This window comes from Grampus griseus, assembly GCF_964374135.1.
Source record: "Grampus griseus genome assembly, chromosome: 10".
Classification (NCBI taxonomy): Eukaryota; Metazoa; Chordata; class Mammalia; order Artiodactyla; family Delphinidae; genus Grampus; species Grampus griseus.
Window position 1 is genome coordinate 11,788,157 of NC_139004.1, and position 26,732 is coordinate 11,814,888.

Genomic DNA, 26,732 nt, shown 5'->3' on the forward strand with positions numbered 1-26,732 from the left:
GGAGATTGCACGAGCTTGTGTCTCCCAGGAAGCCTTCTGCGCGGCCCCCAGGCGTGACCCTCAACTGTCAGGCTCACCAGCCCTGAGCCGGGCTGGCCCGTCAGCTCCTTCGTTTACGCCGGCAGATGGGAAATCGCCGCAAATAATCAGATGTCTAGTCGTCTCGTGGGCTGCCGGCACCGCAGCCATCCCACACTAACTGTGTTTATTGTCCTAATGGGGTGATTAGCATCGTTTATTAAGACAAACAAAGTCTTAGAATTAATGTTCTCCCTCCAAGGAGCCAGTGTCGGCAGCAGTCTGGCCATCACGACTCGCCCTGCCTTCCGGCTGTGTTAGGGCCAGTGGCGGTCGGTGTAGAGGCGGGCAGCCCCTGTGGGTGATTTTCTGCGGTGGGGCTGGGGTCTCGGGCAGAGCTGAGGGTGGACAGCCGGACGGTCCTGCGCAGGGCGGCTGGCCGCGTGGACGCTGTGGGTGTGCGTGCTCTCCTCCAGGAGCCACTGAGCCCTGAGCGCCGTTCCCCACGGAGACGCTGCCGGGCAGCGCCGGCCAGTCTGGGTTGAGAGCCACAGGGTCCCACGCAGGCCTGTGACGGGCCCCACCGGACCCTGGTTCCTCATCGGAAAGTGGAGTGACGTGGCCCGCGCCCCGCATGGTGATGGGGTGAAAGTTCGTGGCCCCGGTGGTCGTTGTTCTGCTTGGCCCGTTGAGTGAGAGGCAGGGAAACCCTAGGTTCTGTGGGCTGTGTGAAAACTAATCCCTGGAACCTCACTGATGGGGGGTAGAGAGGCGGCCGGATAGGATCAGAGAACTTCATGGTGTGTGGTTTTTCTTAAAACATGTGATTGAGGTTAGAAACCCTGGATTTAAATCACAAATCCGTAACAGAATATGTTGGCATTGAAATAACAAGCCCTTAGAAGAGCCTTGGATGTGGTGAGAGCCTCCTCTCACTCGGCAGCGGAAGTCAGGACTTGAACCCTCCCCACCAGGCCTGGGCAGCCTGAAGACCTGTCACACGGCTCCGGGGGTGTCAGATGTCCCACTGAAGCCTGTGGACGGCGGGGTTGGGAGGTCCCAGAGGAGGGGGCCCGGAGGAGGCTGCAGGTGCCTGCCTCGCGTGCTGACCACTGGCACCAGGATCTCGGGAGTCGCAGGTGGCAGGTGCGTCCCTGCTGGGTCCTCCTGGGACGTCAGTGGCAGTTCCCATTCTCCTGAGCCCTGGGATCGCACTGAGGGTCCAGGTTCTTCTGGTTGAGTTCGGGCCGCGTTTCCTCCCACCATCTTCCCGAGCTCCTTGGCTCCAGAGCGGGGTCCGTGTTGTCGGAGCCCCAGCCCCTGTGGGGCCGCTCCCTTCACCTGACGCAGGCCCTCGTGGTGCTGGCTGTCCTGCGTGTCTCTTGTGTATTCCACACCAAATCCTGGTCCTGCAGCGTCCTCTGTCTGCTACAGAAAAGTGTCAGGTGCCAGCCCAGCGATAATCGCAGCTTGGGAGGCTCATGAGAGGCTGTTGAGCGTGCGGGTGTGTCTGGATCTGATTTACAGGGGCTTTTAAACATCTGCTTTTGGTTTGAAGACTTTTTGGCTCACGCTTAGGTCAGATCTGCATATAAAAGATGAGCATGCTTGTCTGCTGCAGAGCTGCCCTGGGAGGAGAGACCCTGGGGACGCTTATGAGCAGGCCCACCTCCCCTCCTGCGCCCAAGGCCAGTTTCCAGGCTGCTGTTCGCTCATCTCTGGGGGAGTGTGGAGGATGGGCTCCCGGGCAGAGGGTCCTTGTCAACCCTTTCTGCCCTGATTCCAAACCACCCAGGTATTGCATTCCTGCTGAGGAGGAGAACAAGCTCGAGGACGTGGTGCACACCCTGCTGCAAGCCAACGGCACCCCCGGCCTGCAGATGCTCGAGAGCAACGTCATGGTACGGGGGCCAAGATGGTGGTGGAGACTGGGCTTGCGTCAGGTGGCGGGGCCAACGCAGTTGTTTCATGAACTCACCCTCTTTGTCGACCTGCCCCTCAGAGGTAAAGAGGACAATGAAAAATCAATCCTCCAGGGATCCAGCATAAGCGAAATGTCCTCTCTTATGAAAACCAAACTAAAGTGCGTTCCTCTGATTGATGGCCCAGGACACAGGACTCATGCTCGTGGGGACCTTTGACTCTATTTCCGGGCCTGGTGGTTTTTTTTTTTTTTTTTGGTAAATGGCGACTGGGCTGGGCTGGGCAGCTGGATGACTGGGCCACCTGGGCTTCTGGTCAGGCTCACTCAGGGATAAGCACAGCGGCTGCTGACCCTATTTTCAGACGGTCATGAGTCTGCTGAGCTGCCGGGAACCTCTTTAGCCTAGAATTGTGTTCTGACAACCTGAGCTCAAGGCTTTTCCGGCCTCCGCTGACCCTGCCTGGGTCTCCTTTCGCTCTGGGCCCGCCTCACTCTAGGTTTGGCTCGGAGAAGGTAAGCAGCAGCCCCCGTGCTGTGCACACGGATCCCGGTCCAACCGGTCAGTGCCCGTGGGGACACGGGGCGCTCACAGCGGCCATGCCTTTGCCTGAATCGTCGTCACTCTTGGGCCTGTATCAGTTTAGAACTTCCTCCTCCTTTGTTTAGGAGTTACGTCTCTTTATTTTCTAAAGGAGAAACAAAACATCTTTCATACAAAACGTAATCTGTGTCTGGAGCAGGCTTAAGTCCCGATGCCCCGTCTGGAGGGCAGGTGGGCCGGCAGGCTGTCGCGGAAAGAGCTCCGGACGGTGGGAGGGAGGCACCCAGGAGGGTGGCCCTTTGTGGGCGCGCGGCTCAGCCCTCGTCTCCACAGATCTCCCCGGAGGTGCTGTGCAGGGAGGGGATCAAGGTGCACAGGACGGTGCAGCAGAGCGGCCAGTTTGTCGTCTGCTTCCCGGGATCCTTTGTGTCCAAAGTGTGTTGCGGCTACAGCGTCTCTGAGACCGTGCACTTCGCCACCACCCAGTGGACGAGTATGGGCTTCGAGACAGCCAAGGTAGGCAGGCGGCCCTTGGCACGCGTTCCTGTGCGTGTGTCTGTGTGTAGATAATGTTTAATTTCAAAGCGAGTCTTGGAAACCTGAGTTGGCTGAGAGTTTTTTTTAGAGAGGGAGAGCTGTTAGAGGTTGACTGTATCATGAAAGTCGTCAAGCTCTGTTACCCTCTGCGGTACTGGGAGGTCAGTACTGAAGGTGTTTAAGGCAAACACAGTTCTCCGCTGGCGGAGCCACGAGTACCTGGTGTCTGGTGTCTTTCTCCAGGGAGACACGATTGTCGTACAGTTTTCAATTGCTTTGAATCCAGATGGAATTAAACATTTGAAAATTCAGATAGCGACCCCTCCCCGGTAAAGAAAGCCCTTGACCGCTGCCTAGCGTTGAAAATTCTGCCCTAAAGGGACGTGACTGCCCCTTGCAGGAGATGAAGCGTCGCCACATAGCTAAGCCATTCTCCATGGAGAAGTTACTCTACCAGATCGCACAAGCGGAAGCGAAAAAGGAAAACGGTCCCACTCTCAGTACCATCTCAGCCCTTTTGGACGAGCTCAGGTAACACAGGACCCCCGGGGCCCAGGCTGGGCGGGATGGGGGTGCGGCCCGTCCTCTGTGGGAAACCGCCGGCCACCGGCTCGGAGCTGCAGGGCCCGCCTGGGGCTTGGCCAGCGGGCGAAGACTTCGGGGTGCCGATGCTGCAGGAGGTGCACCCTCTTTGTGGAAATGGACAGGAGGGAGCTCCTGAACCCCTGGCCTCACAGGTCCTTGGTGCCCCTCGCCAGCGAGGAAGGGCCCTGGGAAGGAGCAGACAGGGCAGGAATTGAAGTGACCGTTTGCGTGGCTTCCCACGTGACCTGCAGAGGCTCAGCGGAGCTGCTGGACAGCACACGATCTTCACGCGCGTGTTGACCCTCTGATTCCGACGTCGGCAGATAGTTTGTCACGTCCGTCTTTGGCCCGGGCGTGGGGGCACCCTGGCTGGCACTGGGCGCTTTGCCCCGGGTTCACCGCAGGCAGGGCCCGGCCATCCGAGAGCCCTTGGGGGTGGTCTGGCCTTTCAACTTCGTACGCAGGCCCCAGGTGGGGAAGCTGGGCCCCGAGGTCCCGCAGCCCAGCCACTCGGCGCCCTGAGCCTCGTGTGTCTGGACAGGGACACGGAGCTGCGGCAGCGGCGGCAGCTGTTCGAGGCCGGCCTCCATTCCTCCGCCCGCTATGGCAGCCACGAGGGCAGCAGTGCCGCGCCCGACGGGAAGAAAAAGCCTCGGAAGTGGCTGCAGCTGGAGACCTCGGAGAGGAGGTGTCAGATCTGTCAGCACCTGTGCTACCTGTCCATGGTGAGCCCACGCCTCCCTCACGGCCGCTGCGCCATCTCCCTGACCCCCAGCTCTGCGTTTCTCTGTCCCCTGCCCATCCTCCCTCAAGCAGCTGCCCTGCGGAGACGTGCCCCCCGCCCCGGTCTCTTTCCTTGTCTCTTTTACCTTCTCTTCAGCCCTGTGACTGATCTTGCTGCCCCGTGGACTCGGAAATCTGTCTGGTTCAAGCAGCATCTCCTATCCCCAGCCTCTCTGTGCCTGCTCCTGGCTGGAAGGCGGCCCCCTGAGCTGCGACAGTCCAGCCCGTCTGCCTTCCTTCCTGGTCGCTCCTGCAGCCTCCTTGAGGGGCTGATCCAGCCCAGCCTGGGGCTGTGTTACATGCTTAGCGTCCCCTATGCCGACCCCATCCCAGGCCAGAGGCGACCCCGTCCAGAAGCCTTGCTGGACGGCCAGCTGGACAGTGCAGACCCGCCTCTTGCCTCCCGTGGGCAGCTGCCCTGACACAGGTCTCTGTAAACGCAGGAACGCCCCCCGCTGCTGTGGCCTCAGCCGATGCCATTGCCCTCTCCCTACCTGGGCAGAATCCCCCTCCCCAGAGAGAAGCTTAGGTAGTAAGTGCCCGCGCAATGCCCCCCTCGTGCATCCCCACCAGCCCCACGTGGCCACCGAGGTGCAGAGCGGCAAGCGTGTCCCAGGTCTGACTCTTGGCCTCCTGGCCATGTGCCGTGTGACTGTGATGCCGTCTCACCCCCTCGCCCTGTGTCCCCGGCACACCTCTGGCTGCCCTGCAGAGAAGAGGGGACTACGTGGCCACTCCCGCTGAGCCAGATGCCCTTTGTCACACGTGAGACGTCAGAGCACTGAGAAATAATGGGAGGAATACTGTAATAGTTGGCTAGGGCTGCCGTATCAGAGCACCACCGACTGCTGCCTTGAGCAACAGAAGTCCCTCTTCTCATAGTTCTAGAGGCTGGCAGTCCAAGATCGATGTGTCAGCAGGGCTGGCTCCCTCTGAGGCCTCTCCCTGGATCATAGACGGTCGCTTTTCCCTGCGGCACAGTGGTTGTGTCATCAGGGACTCACAGGGCCTTTCCTCTGTGTGCTTCTGTGTGTTAATCTCTGGTTAAAAGGATATAAGTCATATTGGACTAGAACCCACCCTTATGACCTCAGTTTCCCTGATTATGTCTTTGAAGGTCCTCTCTCCAAATAAGTCACCTCTGGAGTTACTGAGGGTTAGGACTTCCATGTCTGAATTTGGGGAGGGGGGTAATAATTCCGTCCATAACAACCACACATCCCACTTTACATACTTTCTTCTATCTAGCTTTCTTTTCCCAGAGGCTTTTTAGAGGATACAGTCAAGAATCAAGCTGTCTTTAAAACAAACAAGTCATAAGAATTTCCCCAGATCTTAAAAATGTTTTGTGAATATCGCTCATAAAAGCCGCATAGTTCTGTGTTCGTTCCTCTTGCATTAGAATGGGGTTATTCTCGTGGGAAACAATCATCGTGTGTTTCCCATGAGCCTGGGTGACTCTGTTGTGACCTCACGTGGCCCTGGTCCCTTCCTGTGGGCTCACTTTTAGGCTCTCCCTCCGAAGCTGTACCTTGAGAGTTGTCACCAGGCTTTCTTAGCCAGAATGGCATTTTAAGAAGCACATATCCTGAATACACAGGTAAAAACTGAAGTTCTATTTATAGACGCTTTTCATTGCTTAGGTACTAAGGGGTTTATATGTTTTTGTTCACTGTTTCGTATGTACGTCTGTTCCTGTCCTCAGCCCCGGGTGATGTGTTTGTGCCAATAAGTGTCATTTCCTTATTCCTACAGCTTATTTTTTTTGTTTCTTTTTTTATAAATTTATTTACTTTTATTTATTTATTTATTTATGGCTGCATCGGGTCTCTGTTGCTGCGCTTGGGCTTTCTCTAGTTGCGGTGAGCGGGGACTCCTCTTCGTTGCGGTGCGCAGGCCTCTCTTGTTGCGGAGCACGGGCTCTAGGTGCGCAGGCTCCAGTAGTTGTGGTGCGTGGGCTTCAGTAGTTGTGGTACACGGGCTCAGTAGTTGTGGTGTGTGGGCTCAGTAGTTGTGGCACACGGGCTCTAGGCGCACGGGCTCAGTAGTTGCGGCGCACGGGCTTAGTTGCTCTGCAGCATGTGGCATCTTCCCAGACCAGGGCTTGAACCCGTGTCCCCTGCACCGGCAGGCAGATTCCCAACCACTGTGCCACCAGGGAAGTCCCCAGCTTGTTTTCTTGTCTTTGCTTAGCAACAATGAAGATAAGAAACCTAGGTCTTCCCGTTGAATCCTCATGAAAAGACCTGTGATCCTTTGCATCTGGTGTGTCAAGGCAGCATTTCTGCATTGTTTACACTGAGTCAGACCAGGACCGGGAGTCAGGGTTGGGGTGAGGGATGCCCCCCCGCCCCCCCCGCCCACACACACACAGCTCTGAGCATTTGCGGGGCCTCGGCCCATCCCTGGTGCCAGCGCACCCTCAGGGCACTGGAGATTCAGGCTTGCGTGGCAAGGGTCAGGAACCGTGCTGGCTGGAGTGTGGACAGAGGTGCTGCCTCCCGAGGTGGTGTAAACCAGCTGGACCAACCGAGCCGCCCAAGAGCAGGAGCAACACGCGTTGTCGCCGAAGCGTCCAGGGTGTGGCCATTCTGGCACCTTTTGTACCAGCGTAGTTTTTGAACCAGAAGTCTCAGGAGCCCTGAGAACCCTCAGCCCCTGCCCACCAGCCCGCCGCGCTCAGACCCTCTGGCGGGAAAGTGCACAGGAGCCAGGAGGGCCCTCGAGGCCTTTGGGTGCAGCTCACAGATGGTCACTTACTTGTTTCCTGGTTGACGATCCCGGTGACTTGTTGGTGTTCTCGTCAGTATCCCATGTCTCTGGGTCACAGACGCCCCTGGCCTGGGCGGTGACCTCCCACACTCTGCTCCCGGGACACCCCCCTGTCCCCCACCCCCGAGTCCCCTCAGCCTCGGGTGCCTCTCGTCCCGCAGGTCGTGCAGGAGAACGAGAATGTGGTCTTCTGCCTGGAGTGTGCCCTGCGCCACGTGGAGAAGCAGAAGTCCTGCCGCGGCCTGAAGCTCATGTACCGCTACGACGAGGTCAGTGCCTCGCGGGGTGGCAGCGGTCCCCTGCCCGCGTGGTCCATGTCACAGCTCGTCGTGACCGCGTGCAGCCGGCCTGGTTCCAGGTGCCTTCTGGCCGGACGGTGCCTGACGTGGTGGGAAGGTAGCTCCTTGCGCCAAGGTGGGGGAGTGGGCAGGTCCGGCTCGAGTTCCACTGGCCTGGAGAGACCAGGAGCTGAGGCTGCAGGGACTTTTGTCCTTGTCCGCGCTTTGTCGTGCCCGAGCGAGCCTGTCCGCAGCGCGCTCAGCTCTGCTTTCCCTCCTGGCCTCGGTGCCTCGGTTCGTAAGGAGTTCGGTTTCAGGGCGTGGCTGCCCCACTGTCTGGAGGGGACTGTGCCTTCATCTCCAGTCGGGGCCCAGAACAGACCGAGACCGAAATCGGCAGGGCCAAGCCAGGGCTCCCCTTCCCTCCAGGCCGAGGGCCGCTTCGGGGGCCTTGTGGCTGCGTCCATCTGGTCTCTGTGTCCTCAGAGCAGCCCGGGACTCGGCCTGAGGAGCCTTCCTGGCCCCAGCCCCGCGGGGCCGGGGCCTCTGGGACACAAAGTGCCGATCGCCGTGCCCGTCTGCCCGTGTCGGTGTCCCTCCCCCGCAGCTGCCAGCGGTTCTGCTGTGGGTCTGCGCATGGTGAACTTCAGAGCCTGCGGCCACTTGCTGAGCTATGGGCAGCACCCGTGCCCTTGTCCTTACCCCGGGGCCTCGGCAGACACGGAGCCTTTCACTGTTTGCTCCTGAAGGCTTCAACTTCTGAATAAATCCCAGTTCCACCCTGTCTGAAAACCGCAGCCGTCCCCAGAGGCAGGTCCACATGAGGCGCTTTCTGTGTCGGCTGGTCTCCACTGCCCGTTAGGTGCCCCCACGGGGAGGGCGCTGCTCAGCCGGCCCGGAGCGCTGAGGGCTCCGCTTCCAGAGCGGCCTTGCTCGTCCCGTCACGTGTGTTTTACGTGCTTCCAGGCTGCTCTGCGATTGCGTTTCCGGGTACAAGCTCGCAGCTCCGGAGACACGTGGCCCTTTTTTGTGGGGGGTCACCTTGGGAGACTGCTCTGGGGACCCCGTTGCCCCTCTTGGCCCGCCCTCTTCCAGAGAAGCGTCCTCCTCCCTGTGGTGTCTGGCCGTGAGCCCCTCTCTGAGGGTGGAACCTGCCGGCTCTCCCATCCCCACTGCCCCTGAAACCTGGGGCCAACAGTCCCACGTAAGGCGGCCTCATCCGGCCATCACACATGGCAGCCCCGGGCAGGGCCGGGCCGGGTGCCCCGGGAGGCAATGGGGGCACCCGTGGGGTCTCAGGCTGTGGTCAGACTTGATCAGAAGCCTTTGGCTAAATTGTAAGATTGGAAAGCTGAAAATAGATCTCTTTGCATCTTCTTTGTTTTTAAAGAGCATGTTCAGCGAAGGCAATAACCACTTTCCCCTCCCTGCTTCTTCACTTGAACAGCAAATGTCAGAACACGGTTAAAAATAAACCCTCGTGTCTGAGTCAGAGCATCTCTGGCAACTCGCAGGGTACAGCCGGCGGCGCTGGGGCTTCTCGAGATGATTCTGAAGCTCGACAAAACGTGGGTTAGTTTCCACCTCCAGCCCATCTTGGAGCTAGGTGTCTTGATGTGACCAAAATCCTGGAAAAGAATCACATATGTAGTAGGGTCTGTCGGTCTGAAGCTTAATCATTGGTTCTCACGCATAGGGAAAAGGTTTTGTCAGCCTCCTACTTTGCCAGTGGCCTGTTTTAGTAAATGAAAATCACAAGTCAGTTCCCTGTTGAGTTGAACTGTATTTTTTTTTTCTTTTTTTAATTGGGGAATTTCCAGCTCTGGGTTGGATCTCAGAAATGGCTTTTGAGAGCACAGCTCTGGTCTGAGCCCTGGTGCCCAGCAGTCAGACCCCTCTGTCCAGCTGTTCGGTCCCACAGGTGCAGGCGGGCGGGCGGCTGCCTCCTCGGACCCCCTGCTGCCCAGGTGGCTTTAGCTGCAGGTAACTGGGCTTTACTGAAGCTCATCTGTTTGTTCTTCATTAGCATGTGTATCCTAAGTGCTTTAAGTGGCCCAACGATGTCTGCAGTGCCTGGGAGCAGGCCTGGGCCCGGACTAGGCTGACCCTCAGGCTTGAGTGAAGGAGTGGCCTCCTGTCCCCGTGTCCTCCTGGTCTGTCCGTCCCTGGCTCCAGCAGGTGCTCTGCAGTGTATGTCAGAACATGGGCCATTTTAATACTCCTCCACGTGGTTTCTTTTAAAACTGGATGGTTGCGAGTTGTGTTAAAGTTACACGTGTATTTTTGACGCCAACAGATAGATGGTTCTCTTGCTGCGCTTGTGCTCTCCCCTTCGCTGAGGAGGGAATGAGAAACGTTTATAGACACGTGTTTGTATTCATCTGCAAGAGCAGGTTAAGTAGGCTCCAGAGTAGCAGAGAGCGCCACAAGCAGCCCCCAGGCATCTGTCACCGTGCAGGGAGCCAGGCGAGGGGCCCTGGGCACTCAGGCCTGAGTCTCCCCTCACTTCCCAGCCCTCCCCTTCCTGCTGGGGCCCCGGGCGGCCTCTCAGCCCCAAGGAGGTGCCCCGGTGGCGGCAGCAGGAAGCCTGCTGCTGTGTTGTCTCGGCGGCGAGGGACCTCACGGACACGGGTGAAGGCACAGACCAGATGGGAGAGCAGCTCTAAGGAAACGGCCCCACACTTACTCTGGTTTCGGGGCTGCAGGTATTTCAGGGCTTTCAGCTCGTGAACGTTTGGACTTTACAGCCACCAGGGGGCGCTCCTGGGCTCCCTGGAGGGGGAAGTGGGGTTAGGAAGCTGCCCATCAGGAAAGGACCTGGCGTACCGTTTCCTTGGCTTCCAGATGAGGAAAGGCAGGTTTCTCCCCGAGAAGGAGTGTTTCGTTTAGGTGCCTGGCCAGGGGACCTTGGTCTCGGGAAGTTGTTGTCCTAACCAGCTCCCAGGCCGCCGCACCCGGGAACCTCGGGGCGGATTTCCAAGGCCACCCAGCCCTCCCCACCCCACCCCCTCGGTGCCGCTCTGACTGGTTTGATGAAGGTGACTCCCTGGGGGGTCCTGGCGACGCTCTTCCGTTGGCTAATCCTGTGTCTTCCTTTCAACCCGAAACAGGAACAAATTATCAGCCTGGTCAATCAGATCTGTGGCAAGGTATCTGGTAAAAACGGCAGCATTGAGAACTGTCTCGGTAAACCCACACCAAAAAGAGGGCCCCGCAAGAGAGCGACGGTGGACGTGCCGCCCTCCCGGCTCGCCGCTGCCTCCTCCTCGTGAAGACGCCAGCACCGTGGGCCGGGGATAGATATTTTTCTGTAATTATTATATTCTAGTTTGGAGTACTGGCTGTAGGATACAAGCTGTCTTTGCACTAGCTCTGAAGAAGATTTTCTTCTGGTTTTAGAGAACTAATTTTGTTTTAGCATTAAACTGTTGAACTTTTTTTGTACTTAGAATACCTAGATACTGCAGTCAGATTTTTGAAACTGCCGTATATTCACTGTTTTAAAACCCTTGAGGGGCTGTTATTAATTTGTATCGCCCCTTGTGGCTGACAAAAGCCTTTTTGTTTGATTTTTGTTTGTGTTGTTTTTGTTTTTTTTTGTTTTTTTTTTGTAATTGTTGGGGGAAAAAAAGGCTTTTTTAACCCAGTTTTGAAGAGGGTAAAGTTTGGAGAACAAATTTTAAAACCATCAGTAATGTGAGCAGATTTTTTTCTAGAGAGGAAAAGGGATAGGAGACACACACACACACGCGCACACACACACACAAAACTTGAAAGAAATGGCTTTACTTTGGCTGTCTTTTCTTCTGTCATGTGCAGGATGAGTTTGTAATTGTTAAAACCGGAGAGTCCCCATTTTGTTTCTTTGGGCGGTTATGGCAGCTGAAGGTGGACGTTGTTTCCTAACCATAGGCAAAATGAGGAGGTCGGAGTGACTAGGTTCTCTTTACCAGCACATCACTATGCATCTGTTTAAGGAAAAAAAGGAAAGAGAAGAAAAAGACTGCCTGCCTTGGAGGGGGTCGCGTGAGGGAAACCTGTGCCTGATTTCATTAGGAAATCCATTCTGTTATTTTTTGGTGCTGTTGGCTACTTTATCAAAAAACCCTTCAATAGCATCCTTAAAACAAAAAAAGGAAAAAAGTGATTGAAGCCGTTAAGTGCTTCTTCGTCATGGATGTGCAATCTTTCTAACATTCCGTCTTCATCTCACAGCTTGTTGTTTTACACCTTCACAGGTCAGCATTAATCTTTCTTTTTAAACTCGTTCTGTTGGCGATCACATCTAGAGCCACTAGGAGGTCTGCCGTTCTTCTTTTTGAATGTGAAAATGTATCTGCGCTCATCTGGTCTATTTTTTCTCTTCATGTTGTAACAAAAAGAAAAAAAAAATCCCGTCCCTTTTGTACATACGCCTGTAAATTGTTTTAAATACTTGAGCCTTTTTCTGGGTGGGGGAGGGGAGGGGGTGAGAAGACGAGATGAAGAAAAGCCTTACACTTCAGTTTCTTCATCGGTTGGATTGGATGCTTACAGGGTTTTTCTTGTAACATTTATAAGTGCTGCTTACATCACTGAACAACAACAAAAAAAATAATAATGGAGTAGCTGTTGCCCTTCTCCGGTTGTGTGTACAGTATGTGTGGAATAAAAAAGGGAAACTGTTTTCACAAGCTGTTCTTTGTTTCATAATTGGATTCACCAATCCCGCAGCTGCCCGTGTTGCACTGAGCTCGCCGGTGGGGCTGTCTTGTCAGGAGCGTCCTGTGACACTTTGTCGGTTGTCGTTGGCAGAAGACTGAACTGTGTTGGAATATTTAACAATGACATGAGCAGAGTCGTGTTTTCCAATGTGCTTGTCCGGTTTTCATGGCCTTGCTGTGTGTTCTTGCCCTCTTTTTGGACAGTGAACTTCTGCCTACGGCTTACGGTCTGACGTTTAATTTATTAGCGCTGCTCTGCACCCCTCCCCCGGGAGGGAAGACTTCATGTTGTTTATTGCCAGTTTTTTGTTTACTTTTCAGGTTTGTACTACAAGGTTTAATAATAAAAACAAAGTTTTTTGGACACTTGTTTGTCTTGTGGAAAAGAGTGAATGGAATGAGGTGTTTTCCGATAAACGGGCTGCGGGGGTCTGTCCCACTGGCCAGGGAGTGGAGTGAACAGCGAATTTTAATCTTTAATCTCACTTTCCCTCTGCTGGCAGTTACCTGGATGGTCTCTGAACAAAAACCAAACGGCTTCCGTTTGCCTCTCATTTTCTGTGGGGCCCCTGGACCCCAGCGGGCAGCGTGGCCACGAGGGTGCAGGGCCGCAGCCGCCCCTCCTCGCGCCAGCCTGCCCCTCGTCTGTGGGCTGTGAGCGAGCAGGGAGAGGGGAAAACACGTCCCTGGGGGAGCGGGGTCCCGCCAGGAGCGATGGCCGGTGGGCTTGGCTTCGGTTTCTCTCTCTTCCTCTGGGCCCAGGTGTGTGGTCTATTAAGGTAGGCCGTGCTTGTTGGACTTCATAATTTTTGTAATGATCAGATGAAAACCCAAACTTGGTTAGAGCCGAGAGGAAGCACAGCTTCCTGCCTGCAGAGGGCTTCGCCGTTCAGTGCCGAGCCGGCGTGGACACCGAATTTCCTGGCCTAGCCCGCACGGTGAGGCCTGCAGAACGTGTGTGTTTAGCAGCCCTTCTGTACAAACTGGCTGTGTTTGCGGTCCTCAAACTTTATTGTAGCTGTTGTTTCAGTCAGTTTCTCACACATTATTGGCAACTGTAAAAATCGAGAGCCTCCCTAAATCCACCTGCCTTCCCCGTGGGCCTCTGGGCACAGCTGTGTCATCCTCTGAAGGTGGCCAGAGCGCGGACACCCGGGTTTAGGAGTCACTGTCGTCAGTGTGTAAGGTGGCCAGGGCGGTGTCCACCTCCACTCCCTCCTCGTCAGACTGGACCACGGGGGACTCCCCCACTTCGCTGGGGTCCTGGGCAGCTGGGTCGGTGCAGGGTGCAGCTGAGGACGGCCGGGTGGCCCGGGAGGCATCCGGAACCTGAAGAGTAACTTCATCCTGACCGGGGCTCGCTTCAGGCCCTGCAAAATAAAGCAGAGTCGAGCCTGTCCTAAAAGTGCTGCATCTGAGAACTGCCCCTGAAGATGGTCATTTGAACTTGCATAGAATATAAAGCGGGTGGGAGTTCTCTGTTCCTGTGACGTGCAGGCTGCAGAACCAGGCCCCATGGCAGTGCAGGGACTGCCCCCAGAAAATGCTGAGCTAGGTGACGCCCAAGGCAGCCCAGGGCCCGAGCTGACCCTTCTGCCACCTGTGACACGTGGAAAGATCCCGAACCCTTTCCAGTATCCAATAAAGCACTGTGCTCAAGGCCAAACCGCGAACACTGCATTTCTTTGAGGAGCACTCCTGGTAACCTTGATAATCTAGATTTACCTCTGTATATCCTTTGAAATAATTGAAAGAAATGGACGTTAGGAGAAAGCCCTTGTGGATCCTCTTAGAGGAATCAAAACCATACACAGGTGATGGAGTTTCTTCCTGACCCTGGGAAGGGGCCGGCCTTCTCGGCGGGACAAGGGCCTCCCTCCCTGGGACGGCACTGCTCACGCAGTTCCCGGGAAGGGGAGACGACGGACGGAGCTGCTTTGTGGAGACCTTAGAGACACACGTGGACAGGAAGCCCCGGGCCTCAATTGTGAGGACGGTAGCCCGTGGAGTGGGGCCACCAGTGAAGGGGCAGGTGCTGCTGAAGGGCTGGCCTTGCCTTCTTTTGTACGTGGCAGAAACTTAAACGCGTTCTCTGTAATGGCGTCTGCGAAGACCACCCACCCAGAAGGAATGGTCCAAAATTTAAAATAAATTGAGTCCAGGTATAGGGCCAAAGCCTCAGTAAGTACACACTGAATGAACATGGAATTTCGGGAAGGCATTAAATGGAGGTAACGTGCCCACAGGGTTGCGCCTAATTTTTAAAATATGAGCCGAGTGCTGAACACAAACCTTGGCCCTGCCCACAGCAGAGATCAAACACCTGCCGAATGGGGGAGGGGGAGCCACACAGAAGAGCTCCCACCTCCCCCAAATTCTAGTGCTTAGCCACAAAAACCCCACTCAAAGTAACTTGTGAGCCAGAGGAGAAAGAACACACCATTTAAGAAAGCTCCCTGTTCACTGAAGGTGTCTGGGTAAAGCCCTGAGAGTCGCTAAGAAACAACCACAACAGCCAATGTTTCATTTGTCCACTTCTGTGAAGCCAGACTGGGCGTGGAATGGGTTAGTGGGACAAGAAGATCTGTGCACGCCTTGTGCAACCGAACCGCCCTGTATCGGTTCTCCATGTGCAGGGAAGTCATGGAACTAGGTGTGACTCAGTGTGTGCAGACTTGTCACCCCTACCTGAGACAGGGGACAGCACAGTGTTCCCCTCGCCACCGGAGTTCAGGAAGACATCCAGGGCCTCCTGGTCAGAGATGTCCACCAGGTCCATTTGCTCCAGCAGGTCCACATTCACTTCCATGGATGACATGCTGCCCATGGGCTCTGGGGAGACCGGCACAGGAAGAGGTTAGACCATCTGTCATTTAATAACACTTTAAAAGGTGAGCTTCCACTGTGTTAGGCTAAAAGCACATTGTGTTTTCTAGGTGTAAAATATCTCCCGCTACTCCAGACTTTTAAAATAGACTTTGGAGCAGTGTATTATTGACATGTCCCAGTTTGGTACTTTAAATCCATCCTAGCTTAACCTTGGTTACTATTACCTCTTACACCTGCCACAGCAGTTTTCCTTTTCACCCCCAGCCCTCTGCTTGCAGGTGCTGAAGGGAACCCTTTCTGCATCAGACAATTCTTGGCTTCGGAGGTGGGCGCTGACTCAGAGAGGCTGACATTCCTGCCAGACACCTCTGGCTGTGGTTGCCCCCAGCTTTACTACAATTCCATTTGGAGTCTTCTCTGCCCTTGTGACATTTCTCTAGTCTTCATCTTAACAGCAAAGTTTGAGCATCTGCAAGCCGGCGAGTTGCAACCAAGAGCTCCCTGCGGTGAAAGCACAGACTAGAGAGAGAATCAGCCCACTGTGGAGAACAGTACGGAGGGGCCTTAAAAAACTACAACTAGAGCTACCATACGACCCAGCAATCCCACTGCTGGGCATATACCCTGAGAAAACCATAATTCAAAAAGAGTCATGTACCACAATGTTCACTGCAGCTCTATTTACAATAGCCCAGAGATGGAAACACCCTAAGTGCCCATCATCGGATGAATGGGTAAAGAAGATGTGGCACATATATACAATGGAATATTACTCAGCCATAAAAAGAAACGAAATTGAGCTATTTGTAATGAGGTGGATAGACCTAGAGTCTGTCATACAGAGTGAAGTAAGTCAGAAAGAGAAAGACAAATACCGTATGCTAACACATATGTATGGAATTTAAGGGAAAAAAATGTCATGAAGAACCTAGGGGTAAGACAGGAATAAAGACACAGACCTACTAGAGAATGGACTTGAGGATATGGGGAGGGGGAAGGGTGAGCTGTGACAAAGCGAGAGGGAGACATGGACATATATATGCTACCAAATGTAAGGTAGATAGCTAGTGGGAAGCAGCCGCATAGCACAGGGAGATCAGCTCGGTGCTTTGTGACCACCTAGAGGGGTGGGATAGGGAGGGTGGGAGGGAGGGAGACGCAAGAGGGAAGAGATATGGGAACATACGTATAACTGATTCACTTTGTTACAAAGCAGAAACTAACACCATTGTAAAGCAATTATACTCCAATAAAGGTGTTAAAAAAAAAAATCAGCCCACCAGCAGAAAGACACTATAGGACTAGAAGTCTGAGCCTGGGCACAGTGAGGGGTGCCTCCAGGGTCTGGCGTTCATATTTAAACTGCCTCTGTGGTCCAGAAACTACAAGCCAGGTAACTTATCATCCCAGGCATGACGCTGCCTGTCACAAGCAAATAGAAATTTCTGGATATGGACACGTCCTTAACCCAGGATCTCAAAGGAATATAAACACAAAATCCAATCCAATCTGGAATTTACAGTACACATGTCACTATGAGTGCGGGCCAGCAGAAACAAAGACTATTAGCATCTTTTCCCGAGAATTCAAAGTGGCTTTAAATATTTTAAAGAATGAAAACGTTGAATCGAACAATGAACAAGGTGTCAAAAATCAGATCAGGCATTTGAAAAAAAGCCAAATAACCTCCAAATAGGAAAAATCACTGAAATTTAAAACTTCGGGCACAAGTTAAAGAGGTGAGAGCCAAATAGAAAATTAGTGGACGAAATAAGTGGGAAGTATGAAAGAGCTTAAGAGAAATGGAAAATGCAAAAGTTTACATATTGACAGTTCCAGAATGAGAATGGAGACTGTAGGGACCAGCAGTATTCGCTGATTATCTTCCAGATTTGCTGAAAGATCAGACACGCAGGATTTAGGAACAAAATATATTCAAGCAAGACAGATGAAAGAAATCCTCACCTAATCCACTGCAGCGAAATGATGCACATCAAAGAGAAAGAGCAGATTAGGAAAGATAAGGAAATAATTAGACCTACAGCTCAACAACAGGAGTCAGAAGACAGTGGAATAATAAATTCAAAGAGGTGAAGTAAATATCTCTTAAGATCAAGTGTGAGATACAAGTCCCCCCTACGCCTGCTCTCAGCAAACGTCGGACCACAGGAGGAGGGAAGAGGGCATGGGTCCCGGGAGGGAGGCCCAAGTGCACGGAAGAGACGTGTAAGTCTGTGAGTATATATAAAACTCTGAGTAAAATAATCACGATAGTATGAAATTCGGGGAATTTACTCCAGCTGAATTGGAAAGACTGGACGATAATGACGGGAGAGGCAGCTTGACGAGAGCCAGATCCCCGTCGTGTCTGGCAGGAAGGTGGGAATCTGATTGTCTCTGGGCACAAGAAATCATGAAGGCTCAGCATCAAAGCAGGTGAAGCTTGTTGCAGTTGAGACAACATCGCACTCAAGGTGGCAACATCCAAGGCAGAGGAGCCGGGTGACATGTGCCATCACCGTTGCCCTGGGCTGCGCAGGAATCACGGCCACTTCACAGGGGACACCGGGGCGGTGTTGCCCTGGGGCTCCTGCAAGGCTGACCCGTCAGGGGGACATGAGTGCACAGGGGTCAAGGTCGTGCCTCTGGGGGCTGCTCTCCTGTCGGGGAGAAGGTGGGGAAAACACGGGTTTTCTTTGTGACTGTGGAGTCCTTCGTGGTGTTTCAGCCTGGCTTTGACTTCAGTTTTGAAAGGAGCAGAGCCTCCCGTTTTTTCTGTCTGTGCCATTCTCTTAAAGAGGGGAGAAAAATAACTGGACCAAAAGCATAGGGAACACTTGCAGGAAAACAGCACCAAATAAGACGGTAACGAAGCCAGTTTTATGATGTTCCGTGTCAAGTTTGGCTCACTTACGTTTGCTGTGATCACTGGCTGCCTGGCTTCATTACTATCATCTGATTTGGTGCTTCCTATTTTCCTGAAAATATTTCCTTTAAGTGATAAAATCTAGTTATTCTGTTTGTAAGAGACATTCCTAAAATATAAGAACAGGAACATTAAAAAAATTTAAGGAAAAATGGGAAGTGGGCAAACAACTAACTTGAAGAAAGCTGACATGGCTATATAAATATCCAAAAATAGACTTGAAGGGGAAACAAAAGCATTATTGGGGTAAAATACAGCACTTAGTGGTGTTTTCTTTTTTTGGAGGTTTATCCACACTACAGCATGTATCAGTAGTTTGTTCCTTTTTTTTTAAATTAAGTAATTTTATTTATTTTTGGCTGCATCGGGTCTTCGTTGCCATGCGCAGGCTTTCTCTAGTTGCAGCTAGTGGGGGCTACTCTTCGTTGCCGTGCGCAGGCTCCTCATTGCAGTGGCTTCTCTTGTTGCAGAGCACAGGCTGTATAGGCACACGGGCTTCAGTAGTTGTGACCTGCGGGCTCTAGAGCGCAGGCTCAGTAGTTGTCGCACATGGGCTTAGTTGCTCCGCGGCATGTGGGATCTTCCCGGACCAGGGCTCGAACCCGTGTCCCCTGCATTGGCAGACGGATTCTTAACCACTGCACCACTAGGGAAGCCCCCGCTTTGATTTTTTTAATGGTTCAATTCACCAGGAAGGTAATTCAGAATTTCTATGTGACTATATATCTTGTGGTTATTTTTATAAAGCAAAATACAGAAGAATCACAAGGAAAATGGTAACAAGTCCATAATCATGGGGGAAATGAAGATCTAATGTACCTCTTTGATGATTAAGCAATCCAAAATTGAGTATTAACAGGAAACATCTGAACAAGCCAATTTAGAAGCCTTTTCAAATGGACACTTACAGACCCCCCCACCTCAATCACAACAAAGAGAACTCTCCAGACGTTGCCATGGGTCCCCGAGGGGACAAAGTTGCCCCTGGTTGAGAACCACTATTTAATGAAGAATTAAAATTAAGATAGTACGGTTTGGCTCAAGGCCAGACAAACAGAAGACTGGAATAGAAAAGAAAGCCTAGAAAAGACTCAGTTGTACTGAAACTGACAGAAGACCATGTGAGCAGTGGAGAGAACACTGGTGCTGAGATAGACGGTTACTGCTGGGAAGAATGAAAGTCAGATCCTTACCTCCCAATGCACACAAAAACAAACTGGTCGTGGATTTAGGGCCCAAATATATAAAATGGAAAACAGAGAAACTTTTAGAATAAAACACAGCAGAGTATCCTTATAACTTGGAGGGAAGGACTGCCTAAACAAGACACAAGTACAAACCATAAGCAAGAAAATAAAGTGGGCAAAGCTTAAAAATAAACACATTTAGCAAAGGCCACAGTAGAATAGAGAAGCCACAGATTGAGAGAAGGTATCTGCACCAGACATCAGAAAAGGCCGATACCACGAGTGTAAGACTCTAAAGGAAGACAACCAACCAGTAGAAAAACGGACAATCAAGGAACTGCAGATTAAAGCCAAAATAAAGTATCATTTCATACATCTAAATCTGTGAAAAATTTTAACTATCTGACACTACCAAGTGTTGACAAAGCTGTGGAGTGAGTAGAGCACGCACATACGGCTTCTGAGAGACTGTAAACTGGTGTGGGTATTTGTGACAGAATCCAGTACAATTAGATATGCTTGTCCTATGACTGTGTCCTTGTTCTGCGCCCTAAAGAAGTGGTTCTCAAGATGTGGACCCCAGACCAGCAGCCTCGGCATCACCTGGGAACTTGTGGGAAATGCACATTCTTGGGCCCTACCCCAGACCTACTGGGTTTATCACTAGCCCAAACATCCTCCTGCCCTCCCCAGGCACTGGGACACGCAGGGGCTGAGTCAGAGTGTCTGAGGGCACAGGGGGCGCCCCTGGCCACACAAGATTTGACAACTACCAGCCCAGCAGAGATGCCAGGAACCCAAGGTCTAACAGTGGGAACACACAGGTACAGACAGGACATCTTCAAGGTGAGGGATGTGGTCACAACTAACTACACACTGTCAGGATACCCAGGTGCTTAGCAACAAAGTGAAAGCAATAGATATTTTTCTGAGAAAATGGGAGTCTTGTCAGGTGGAAGAGAAAACCTGCGTCAGGGTCTTACAAAACACCTCATCGCGTCCTAATGGCACTTGGAGCTGCTGGGCATGCGTGGGCCCCAGGTCCCCACTGCTCCTCAGCACGATGGGCACTGCCCTCGCTCCCCTTCAAGTGCATGAGACTCCGCCCTCTGTGGTTCCGAGTCTCACGACAATCCCAGTGGGCACAGACGTCCCTTCACCCTTAGATCATGTTCTGGATAAAACTTTCCATGCCTTTGTCTTAACTAAAAAAATGATGCTTTGGAAAGTGAGAAAAATTCAGACTGCTATTTCTGATTTAGTGGAATGAGTGTAAGATACCATGTTCACTGTAGAGATTCTTATTCTGATTGATTCTTCTAAATGAAAGAGTGTTCATCCTTGGAGAGGAATGTGCTGTAAGGAAGGGGTGTGTGACTCCCAGGCTGGGAAGTCTAAGGGATGGCCCTGGACAGCCTTGTGTGGAGAGGTCTGTTTGTTATTTGTGACCATCTTTTCTGCTCCAGCTGAGGCAGGAAGCTGAAACGCCTAAGGCCTCCAATATTCTTCCTCAGTGCTTTCAAAACCACACATATTGGCAATGTACGTATGGCCACTCTTTTTTACCTTGACAAAAAAAAAGCTCAACAGTTTTTTGAAACTTGAAGGACATTTTTTTAGGTGCTTGAAACCATGAAAATTCAATTCCTTAATACTTAATTGCTATCCGTTCAACACGTCTTGACCGACCCCTTCCTTCTCTTTGCCCAGCACTGGGCTGTGCTGGCCACAAGGACCTGACAGTAACAGCCCATCCCTGTCTCAGTGCGCTCACGGCCAACAAAGAGGGACTTCTGAAGCTGCAGCCTCTGCTGTGTCCTCATCCCCTGAGGATGGGCTCTCCTGAGAGGCACTTTCATATTCTCTTTGCCTCTGCTGAGCACTTAGCAGGTGCTCAGGAAATGTCTGCTGAACTAAACTGAACAAGCATTAGAGTCTCTACTGCTCTCTTCTTCACTGTCCCACCTCCCCATGCCCTCTCGGCATAACGTCTCACTGTGCTCAGATCTGTGGGTCAGATTTGCCAGGGTGTGTGTGTTATGGACTAAATGTTTGGGTGCCCCCCCACCTGCCCAAATTCCTATGGTGAAGCCCAATCCCAGTGTCATGGTTTCTGGAGGTGGGCATTTGGGAGGTGATTATTCTAGACGTCATGAGGGTGGGGCCCTGAGGATGGGGTTGATGCTCTCCCTGTCAAGTGAGGACCAGCTGCAGACCTCTCGGAACCAAATCCGCTAGCACCTTGACCACAGACTTCCAGCCTCCAGCCCTGTTGTGTATAAGCTACCAGTCTGTGTTGTTTTGTTACAGCAGCCCAAGCAGACTAGGGTGGTGTCCTTCTCAGCTGCTGCCCACCACATGACACAGATCCCTGGAGTGAACAGGGATGGCTCTCTCCATAACCAGCACCAAACATTAAAGAAACTGAATAGCAAACGTACTCTGAGGGAACATGCAGTCTGACTTTCCCAGATGAAGACAGACTCTCCGTCAGTGGGACACACAGAGGGCGAGCTGACTGGAGATGAAGCAGTTGAACAAATCTGTACCATCCACCTCAGTTTAAGAAGCACCGTCAACGCATCCGTCAGTCATTCTAAGTCACGCCTATTAGTCTGTTTTCTCTACATTCTTTTCCTTCCTCATTCTTTGATTTCTTTAACCTCTCCTTGGGGAGCACATAGAGAAGGAAGGAACAGAGGGAGGGTAACAGATAAATTGGGAGCAGCTTCCGTGAGGGGCAGGGCATGGAGAGCAAAGGCCAGGGCCAGGCAAAAGAGGAAGAATGAGCACAGAGGTTTGGGAGGAGCAGGGGCTTCCAGGAGGATGGAGGGCAGGTAAGCGGGGAAGCCCAGGATGCCTGTACACACTGCCCACTGCTCCTGTGCTGGCCAGAGAGAAAACGTCAGCTGCCCGCCCAGACCACTCCTCCACAGGCACCAGGTCCTGGGAAGGAGGGGCTGGTGAAGGGGCCTGGAATCCAACTCCTGTGCCCTTCAGCGTGTTCTTGGGAACCATCAGATGCATCTAGATGTACATCACAGCACGACTTACAGAGGCAAAGAATCTTAAGTGTCCAACTAGGAAACTGTTAGGATATGTCCTGACCATGAAGATGCTGCTTTTAAAACATACCCTTTCAAAGGATTTTTAATAATATAGGGGAAAGATCCCCATACACCATGAAGGAAAGTTAGATACAAAGCCAGATATGTGTACAGTCTATATAAATAGGCACAAGAGAGAATCAGCCTAAAATAGTAACAGGGATTAGGGGTTCTGTGCTACAGAATTATGGCGAATGTTTGTCTTTTTAATGTTTTAAGAAAATGTATTCCATGTTTTCTAAATATCTTCAACAAAAGCCTAGAACTACAAGAAGAGGCAACAGCAAGACAAAGATGGCAGGACGCATCCCCTTTGAGCCTCTGTCCCAGCCCTGCTCTGGAGGCAGCACCCTAGCCACACACAGCGCAGGGCCCGCTCCTGACTTGCCTCGCCTCTCTGCTGTCTGCAGGTAGCCCGTGGACAGGTACTGCTCCATGTCCTGCTGGAAGGCTTCCTCAAAGAACTTCTGCCGCTCCCTCAGCTTCATTTGCTGGGTTTGCTCCATGTCCAGGACCTTCTGGGTGTGCTCCGCGTCGAGTTCAGCTAAGGACACAGAATAATTGGGGTCAGGCAGGGTTTGGAAAAGGACTGAGACCGGAATGGGTATAAATACCGACTCACGGGCTCACATCTGGCCCCCTGACTGCAGCACAACAGGTGGAGAGCCGGGGCTCCTGGAGGACCGTGACCACCGTCCACCTTAACCTCACCCAGCCCGGCCTCAGGAGGCACTCAGTAAACGCTGGTTGCAGAGCCAGCACGTGGCCACCGGAGTCTGTGAGAAGAGCACCTGGTCGTGGCTTTGCTGTCCGTGAACCAGCCACCTGGCTGAGTCAGTTAACCTTGCTGAGCCACATGCTGTATGAACATTTGGGACAGACATGTTACCCCAGGACTGACGTGAAACATAAGAACTTTACATTCCAGCGAGGGCTGCGTCAGTCACGCCAGGGAGAACTGTAATACGATGAGCCTGAGCCTCGCCGCCAACAAGAAGCCTGCATTTACCTTCCCATGTGACCCACTGGCAGCTCACCCTTCCCCAGGCTGCACGGGGAACACAGATGATGCAACCACTATTCATCCTGTACACGGGCCAAGGGGTGGTCCTGAATCTACTTCTAACTCTCCAGTCCTTTGTTCTTCACGGGGTGCGGTGGGCAGGATTTGAAGACAGCCCCCAGGAACTCTGCCCCCAGATGCACAGCCCACAGGACCCCAGGACTCGTGATTAGGGTACTCTCTGTGGCACAGCTGACTTTATGAGAGAGAGGTCGTCTGGGTGGGCCTGGACTCTTCCAGGAGAAGAGATGTGAGCACAGAAGGGGTCTGACATGGCTTTGAAGATGGAGAGGCCTAACAAGGACTGAAGGTGTGTCCAGGAGCTGAAAGCCACCCCAGGCTGACTGCCCAGCCTGAAAATGGAGACCTCAGTCCTACCACCACAAGAAGCCAGGACTCTACCAACAACCTGAACGAGCTTGGAAAACAGATTCCTTGCAGCCTGGTCAACCCCTGATTCCAGGCTGTGAGACCCTGAGCAGAGAACCCCATCACAGGTTAGAACAGCCATCATCAAAAAGCCAAGAGATAACAAGCGTTGGTGAGGATGTGGAGGAAAGGGAGCCCTCATGCGCTGTTGGTGGGACTGTAAACTGGTGCAGCCACCACGGAAAGCAGCATGAACGTTCCTCAAAAAATTAAAAATAGAACTAACATATGATCCATTAATTCCACTTCTGGATATTTATCTAAAGGAAATGAAAACAGGATATCAAAAAGAGATCTGCACTCCCATGCTCACTGCAGCATCGTTCACAATAGCCAACATATGGAAACAGTTTAAGTGTCTGTCAGTATCTGAATGGATAAAGAAGATGTGGTACATATACACAAAGGAACATTATTCAGCCATGAGAAAGAAGGAAATCCTGCTGTGAGAGAACACAGGTGTGCCTTGAGGACATTATACTGCGTGAGATAAGTCAGACACAGACATATACTGTATGATCTCACTTATACGTGGAACCTAAAAACGTTGAACTCATAATAGAAACAGCAGAGTGGTGGTTAGCAGGGGGAGAGCGGGTGGAGGAGCTGGGGAGATGCTGGTCCAAGGGCGCAAACTTGCAGGTAGAAGAGAGTATGACTGTGCCCACAGTCAACAACATCGTATTATACTCTTCACAGTTTCTATGAGACTAGATCTTAAATGTTCCCACCACAAAAAAGAAATGGTAATTATGTGACATGATGGAGGTGTGAGCGACTCCACAGTGGTCAACATGTTGTACACCTTAAACTTACACAATGCTATACGTCACCTATTAAAAATTAAATTAAAAATCTTAATAAGAAAGTCTTCATGGTGTTACCAAGTGATTTTTAACCAAAAAAAAAAAAACCCCAGAATTTACAATGAACAATAGTCTTGGAGGTCCCACATGATCGACCTTAGTCATTCCCTCCACAAATACTCAACACCTCGTGTCACAGCTCCCAGGTACAACATGATCCTGTACGTGTAGATCTTAAAAACTTGATAATGGAGTATATTTTTAATCCCAAATCAGTTACAGCCTCAATATTTAGAATATTCCGGATATTCTTCTTGTATCCTAATCTTCATATATGCAAGGAATGCTAATATTAAGCAAAGCAACACAGACGGGAAAGTAAATCATCCCGACATGTAATCGCATGTACAACGATGGTGATGTGCAGTCTTCTCACACTATGATAACCACTATGAGCGTTCTCTGAATTTTCATGTCACCCTGACTTGCAGCCCCCATCTCATATCTCTGTTCACAGGGAGATGGTCTGGAAAGAGCACAGGTTTTGGAAGCAGTCTGGGCTTGGTCCTGTCCCCGTGATGCCTTTAGGTGCTTCGGGCACGTCATCCCACCTCCCTTTAGCCTACCTCTGATTTCTGAAAGGCAGCTCTATGTGAGCTCATCTGTATGCCCACAAGGTCCCAATTCAAGGTGCATCTCTTATTCTTTTTGGGGGGGGCTGGTCAGAATATCCTCTGAATCCCAGGGAACCTACAAGTCAGCTTAGCCCAGAAGTTCTGGGGAATTAAGGCAGCTCTCACCCAATGGGTGACAGAAGCCAGTGTATCAATGCCCAGGCTCCCATCCTTTGGATGGACAATTCTAGGAGCCATTCTGAACAATTGTCAGAGGTCCTGGTGGAACCGCAGCAGCGACTTCAACAATGCATCCCTTTATCGACGTTTCCTCCTTGCCCCCTCACCCCTGCTTCCCGGGATCACCTCTCACAAACTACCTGCAGGAAAATCCTCATCTCAGGCTCTGCTTCCCGAGAAACCCAAGCAAGGATATCTATTACCAGCTACAACTAACTGAACCTCTCTGGGTCTCAACTTCCTCCTCTGTACAAGAGTGGTGAACTTATTTCATACGGGTGTTGGCAGGATGAAATGAGGTTAACACGTGGATCACCAGGCACACAGTATTGCCAATAGCTGACAGCGAATATTAATACCAGCATTATTATTAGGAAAAGGAAATGATACGAAACATTACCATGAAGCAGGATGAGCACGACACTGAGAATCACCCCAACTCTTTCAGCCCCACTCAGACACTTCAGACTGAGTCACCTATCAATGCCCTTAACGTGCAAGGAATTGAGCATGTACTTTTACGAGGGAGAAAGGACACTCAATAGGATGTCTTCTCATTTATTTCACTTCAGCCATCCACCTATCTGATCAAATGCTTCATGACTGCCAGATGCATTAGAATAAGTCAGCCCTAGAATAGATTAAGTATGCTTCACACACTTCCAACGAAGTTCAATTACTCTTTAAAAAAAAAAAATCCAAAATAGGAAGCTCAGAAACAAAGATCAATGCAGAAATTATCAAAGGGGTTTTCATTAAAGAATATCTTGTTTCAACTGAACTAAGATTTTCTATAGATAGAGATATATAGCTATGCAACTTGAAAACTTTCATTCTTCTCAAGACTTCTGCTTCATGTTCAATTCTCGTGTTTCTGAATTATAAGTTCTATAGTTTTTGTCTTAGGTTTTTTACATTGGAATGAAATGTAATCATGTTCCAGCCCTCACAAAAGGGGGGACACGGTTGGGTTACGGAACTTAAAATGACTTAAAGGAAAATAATCACTGTTTTAAGTTTTAAGACATGTTACACACTAGTTATCTGAAACATTTCCAAGCACCTTTTGTCATTTCCCACTTTATTTCAGAGCCCCCCTTACATCTCAGGGCTGACCTCTAAGCTAGAATCACAGAACTAAGTACATTAACTCTATACCAGCTGTACACTCAGGACAATGATGAAAAAAAGCACATGGCAGTTATTAAAAATAACTGTCCTGCTCAGCAGCTAAGAAGATTCACCCTCAGCTACGTGCCTGAGCAAGGATGTTCTGATTGTGCCGTTTGTTCTGGAATCATCGGTTCAGCTTTTGCCAAGAAACAACTACATTTGGGAGTGGAGAAATGATGGAAGGACACTGAGGGAATATTTCAAATCCAGAAGTTTT

General features: G+C 51.5%; 2 protein-coding genes across 6 annotated transcripts in view; one reads left to right on the forward strand and one right to left on the reverse strand.

Annotated features, from left to right (window-relative positions):
* Window positions 1-11,056, forward strand: part of JARID2 (jumonji and AT-rich interaction domain containing 2) — a 241,439-nt gene extending 230,383 nt beyond the window's left edge. For 3 of the 5 annotated variants that reach the window (XM_082664384.1, XM_082664386.1, XM_082664385.1), the window contains 5 exons: window positions 1,814-1,919; window positions 2,817-2,999; window positions 3,421-3,551; window positions 4,147-4,330; window positions 7,322-10,685. In XM_082664384.1, the coding sequence (XP_082520510.1) occupies window positions 1,814-1,919; window positions 2,817-2,999; window positions 3,421-3,551; window positions 4,147-4,330; window positions 7,322-8,185 (1,468 nt within the window). In that variant the 3' untranslated portion in view covers window positions 8,186-10,685. Of the gene's footprint in view, window positions 1-1,813; window positions 1,920-2,816; window positions 3,000-3,420; window positions 3,552-4,146; window positions 4,331-7,321 lie in introns of all 5 variants that reach the window. The other 2 variants (XR_014297358.1, XM_082664387.1) reach the window with 2 other exon arrangements.
* A 152-nt stretch (window positions 11,057-11,208) lies between these two features.
* Window positions 11,209-26,732, reverse strand: part of DTNBP1 (dystrobrevin binding protein 1) — a 120,208-nt gene continuing 104,684 nt past the window's right edge. Inside the window, exons 8-10 of the mRNA XM_082664388.1 lie at window positions 22,579-22,734; window positions 14,830-14,973; window positions 11,209-13,511 (exon numbers count right to left, since the gene is read on the reverse strand). Of these exons, the coding sequence (XP_082520514.1) occupies window positions 13,300-13,511; window positions 14,830-14,973; window positions 22,579-22,734 (512 nt within the window). The 3' untranslated portion in view covers window positions 11,209-13,299. The remainder of the gene's footprint in view (window positions 13,512-14,829; window positions 14,974-22,578; window positions 22,735-26,732) is intronic.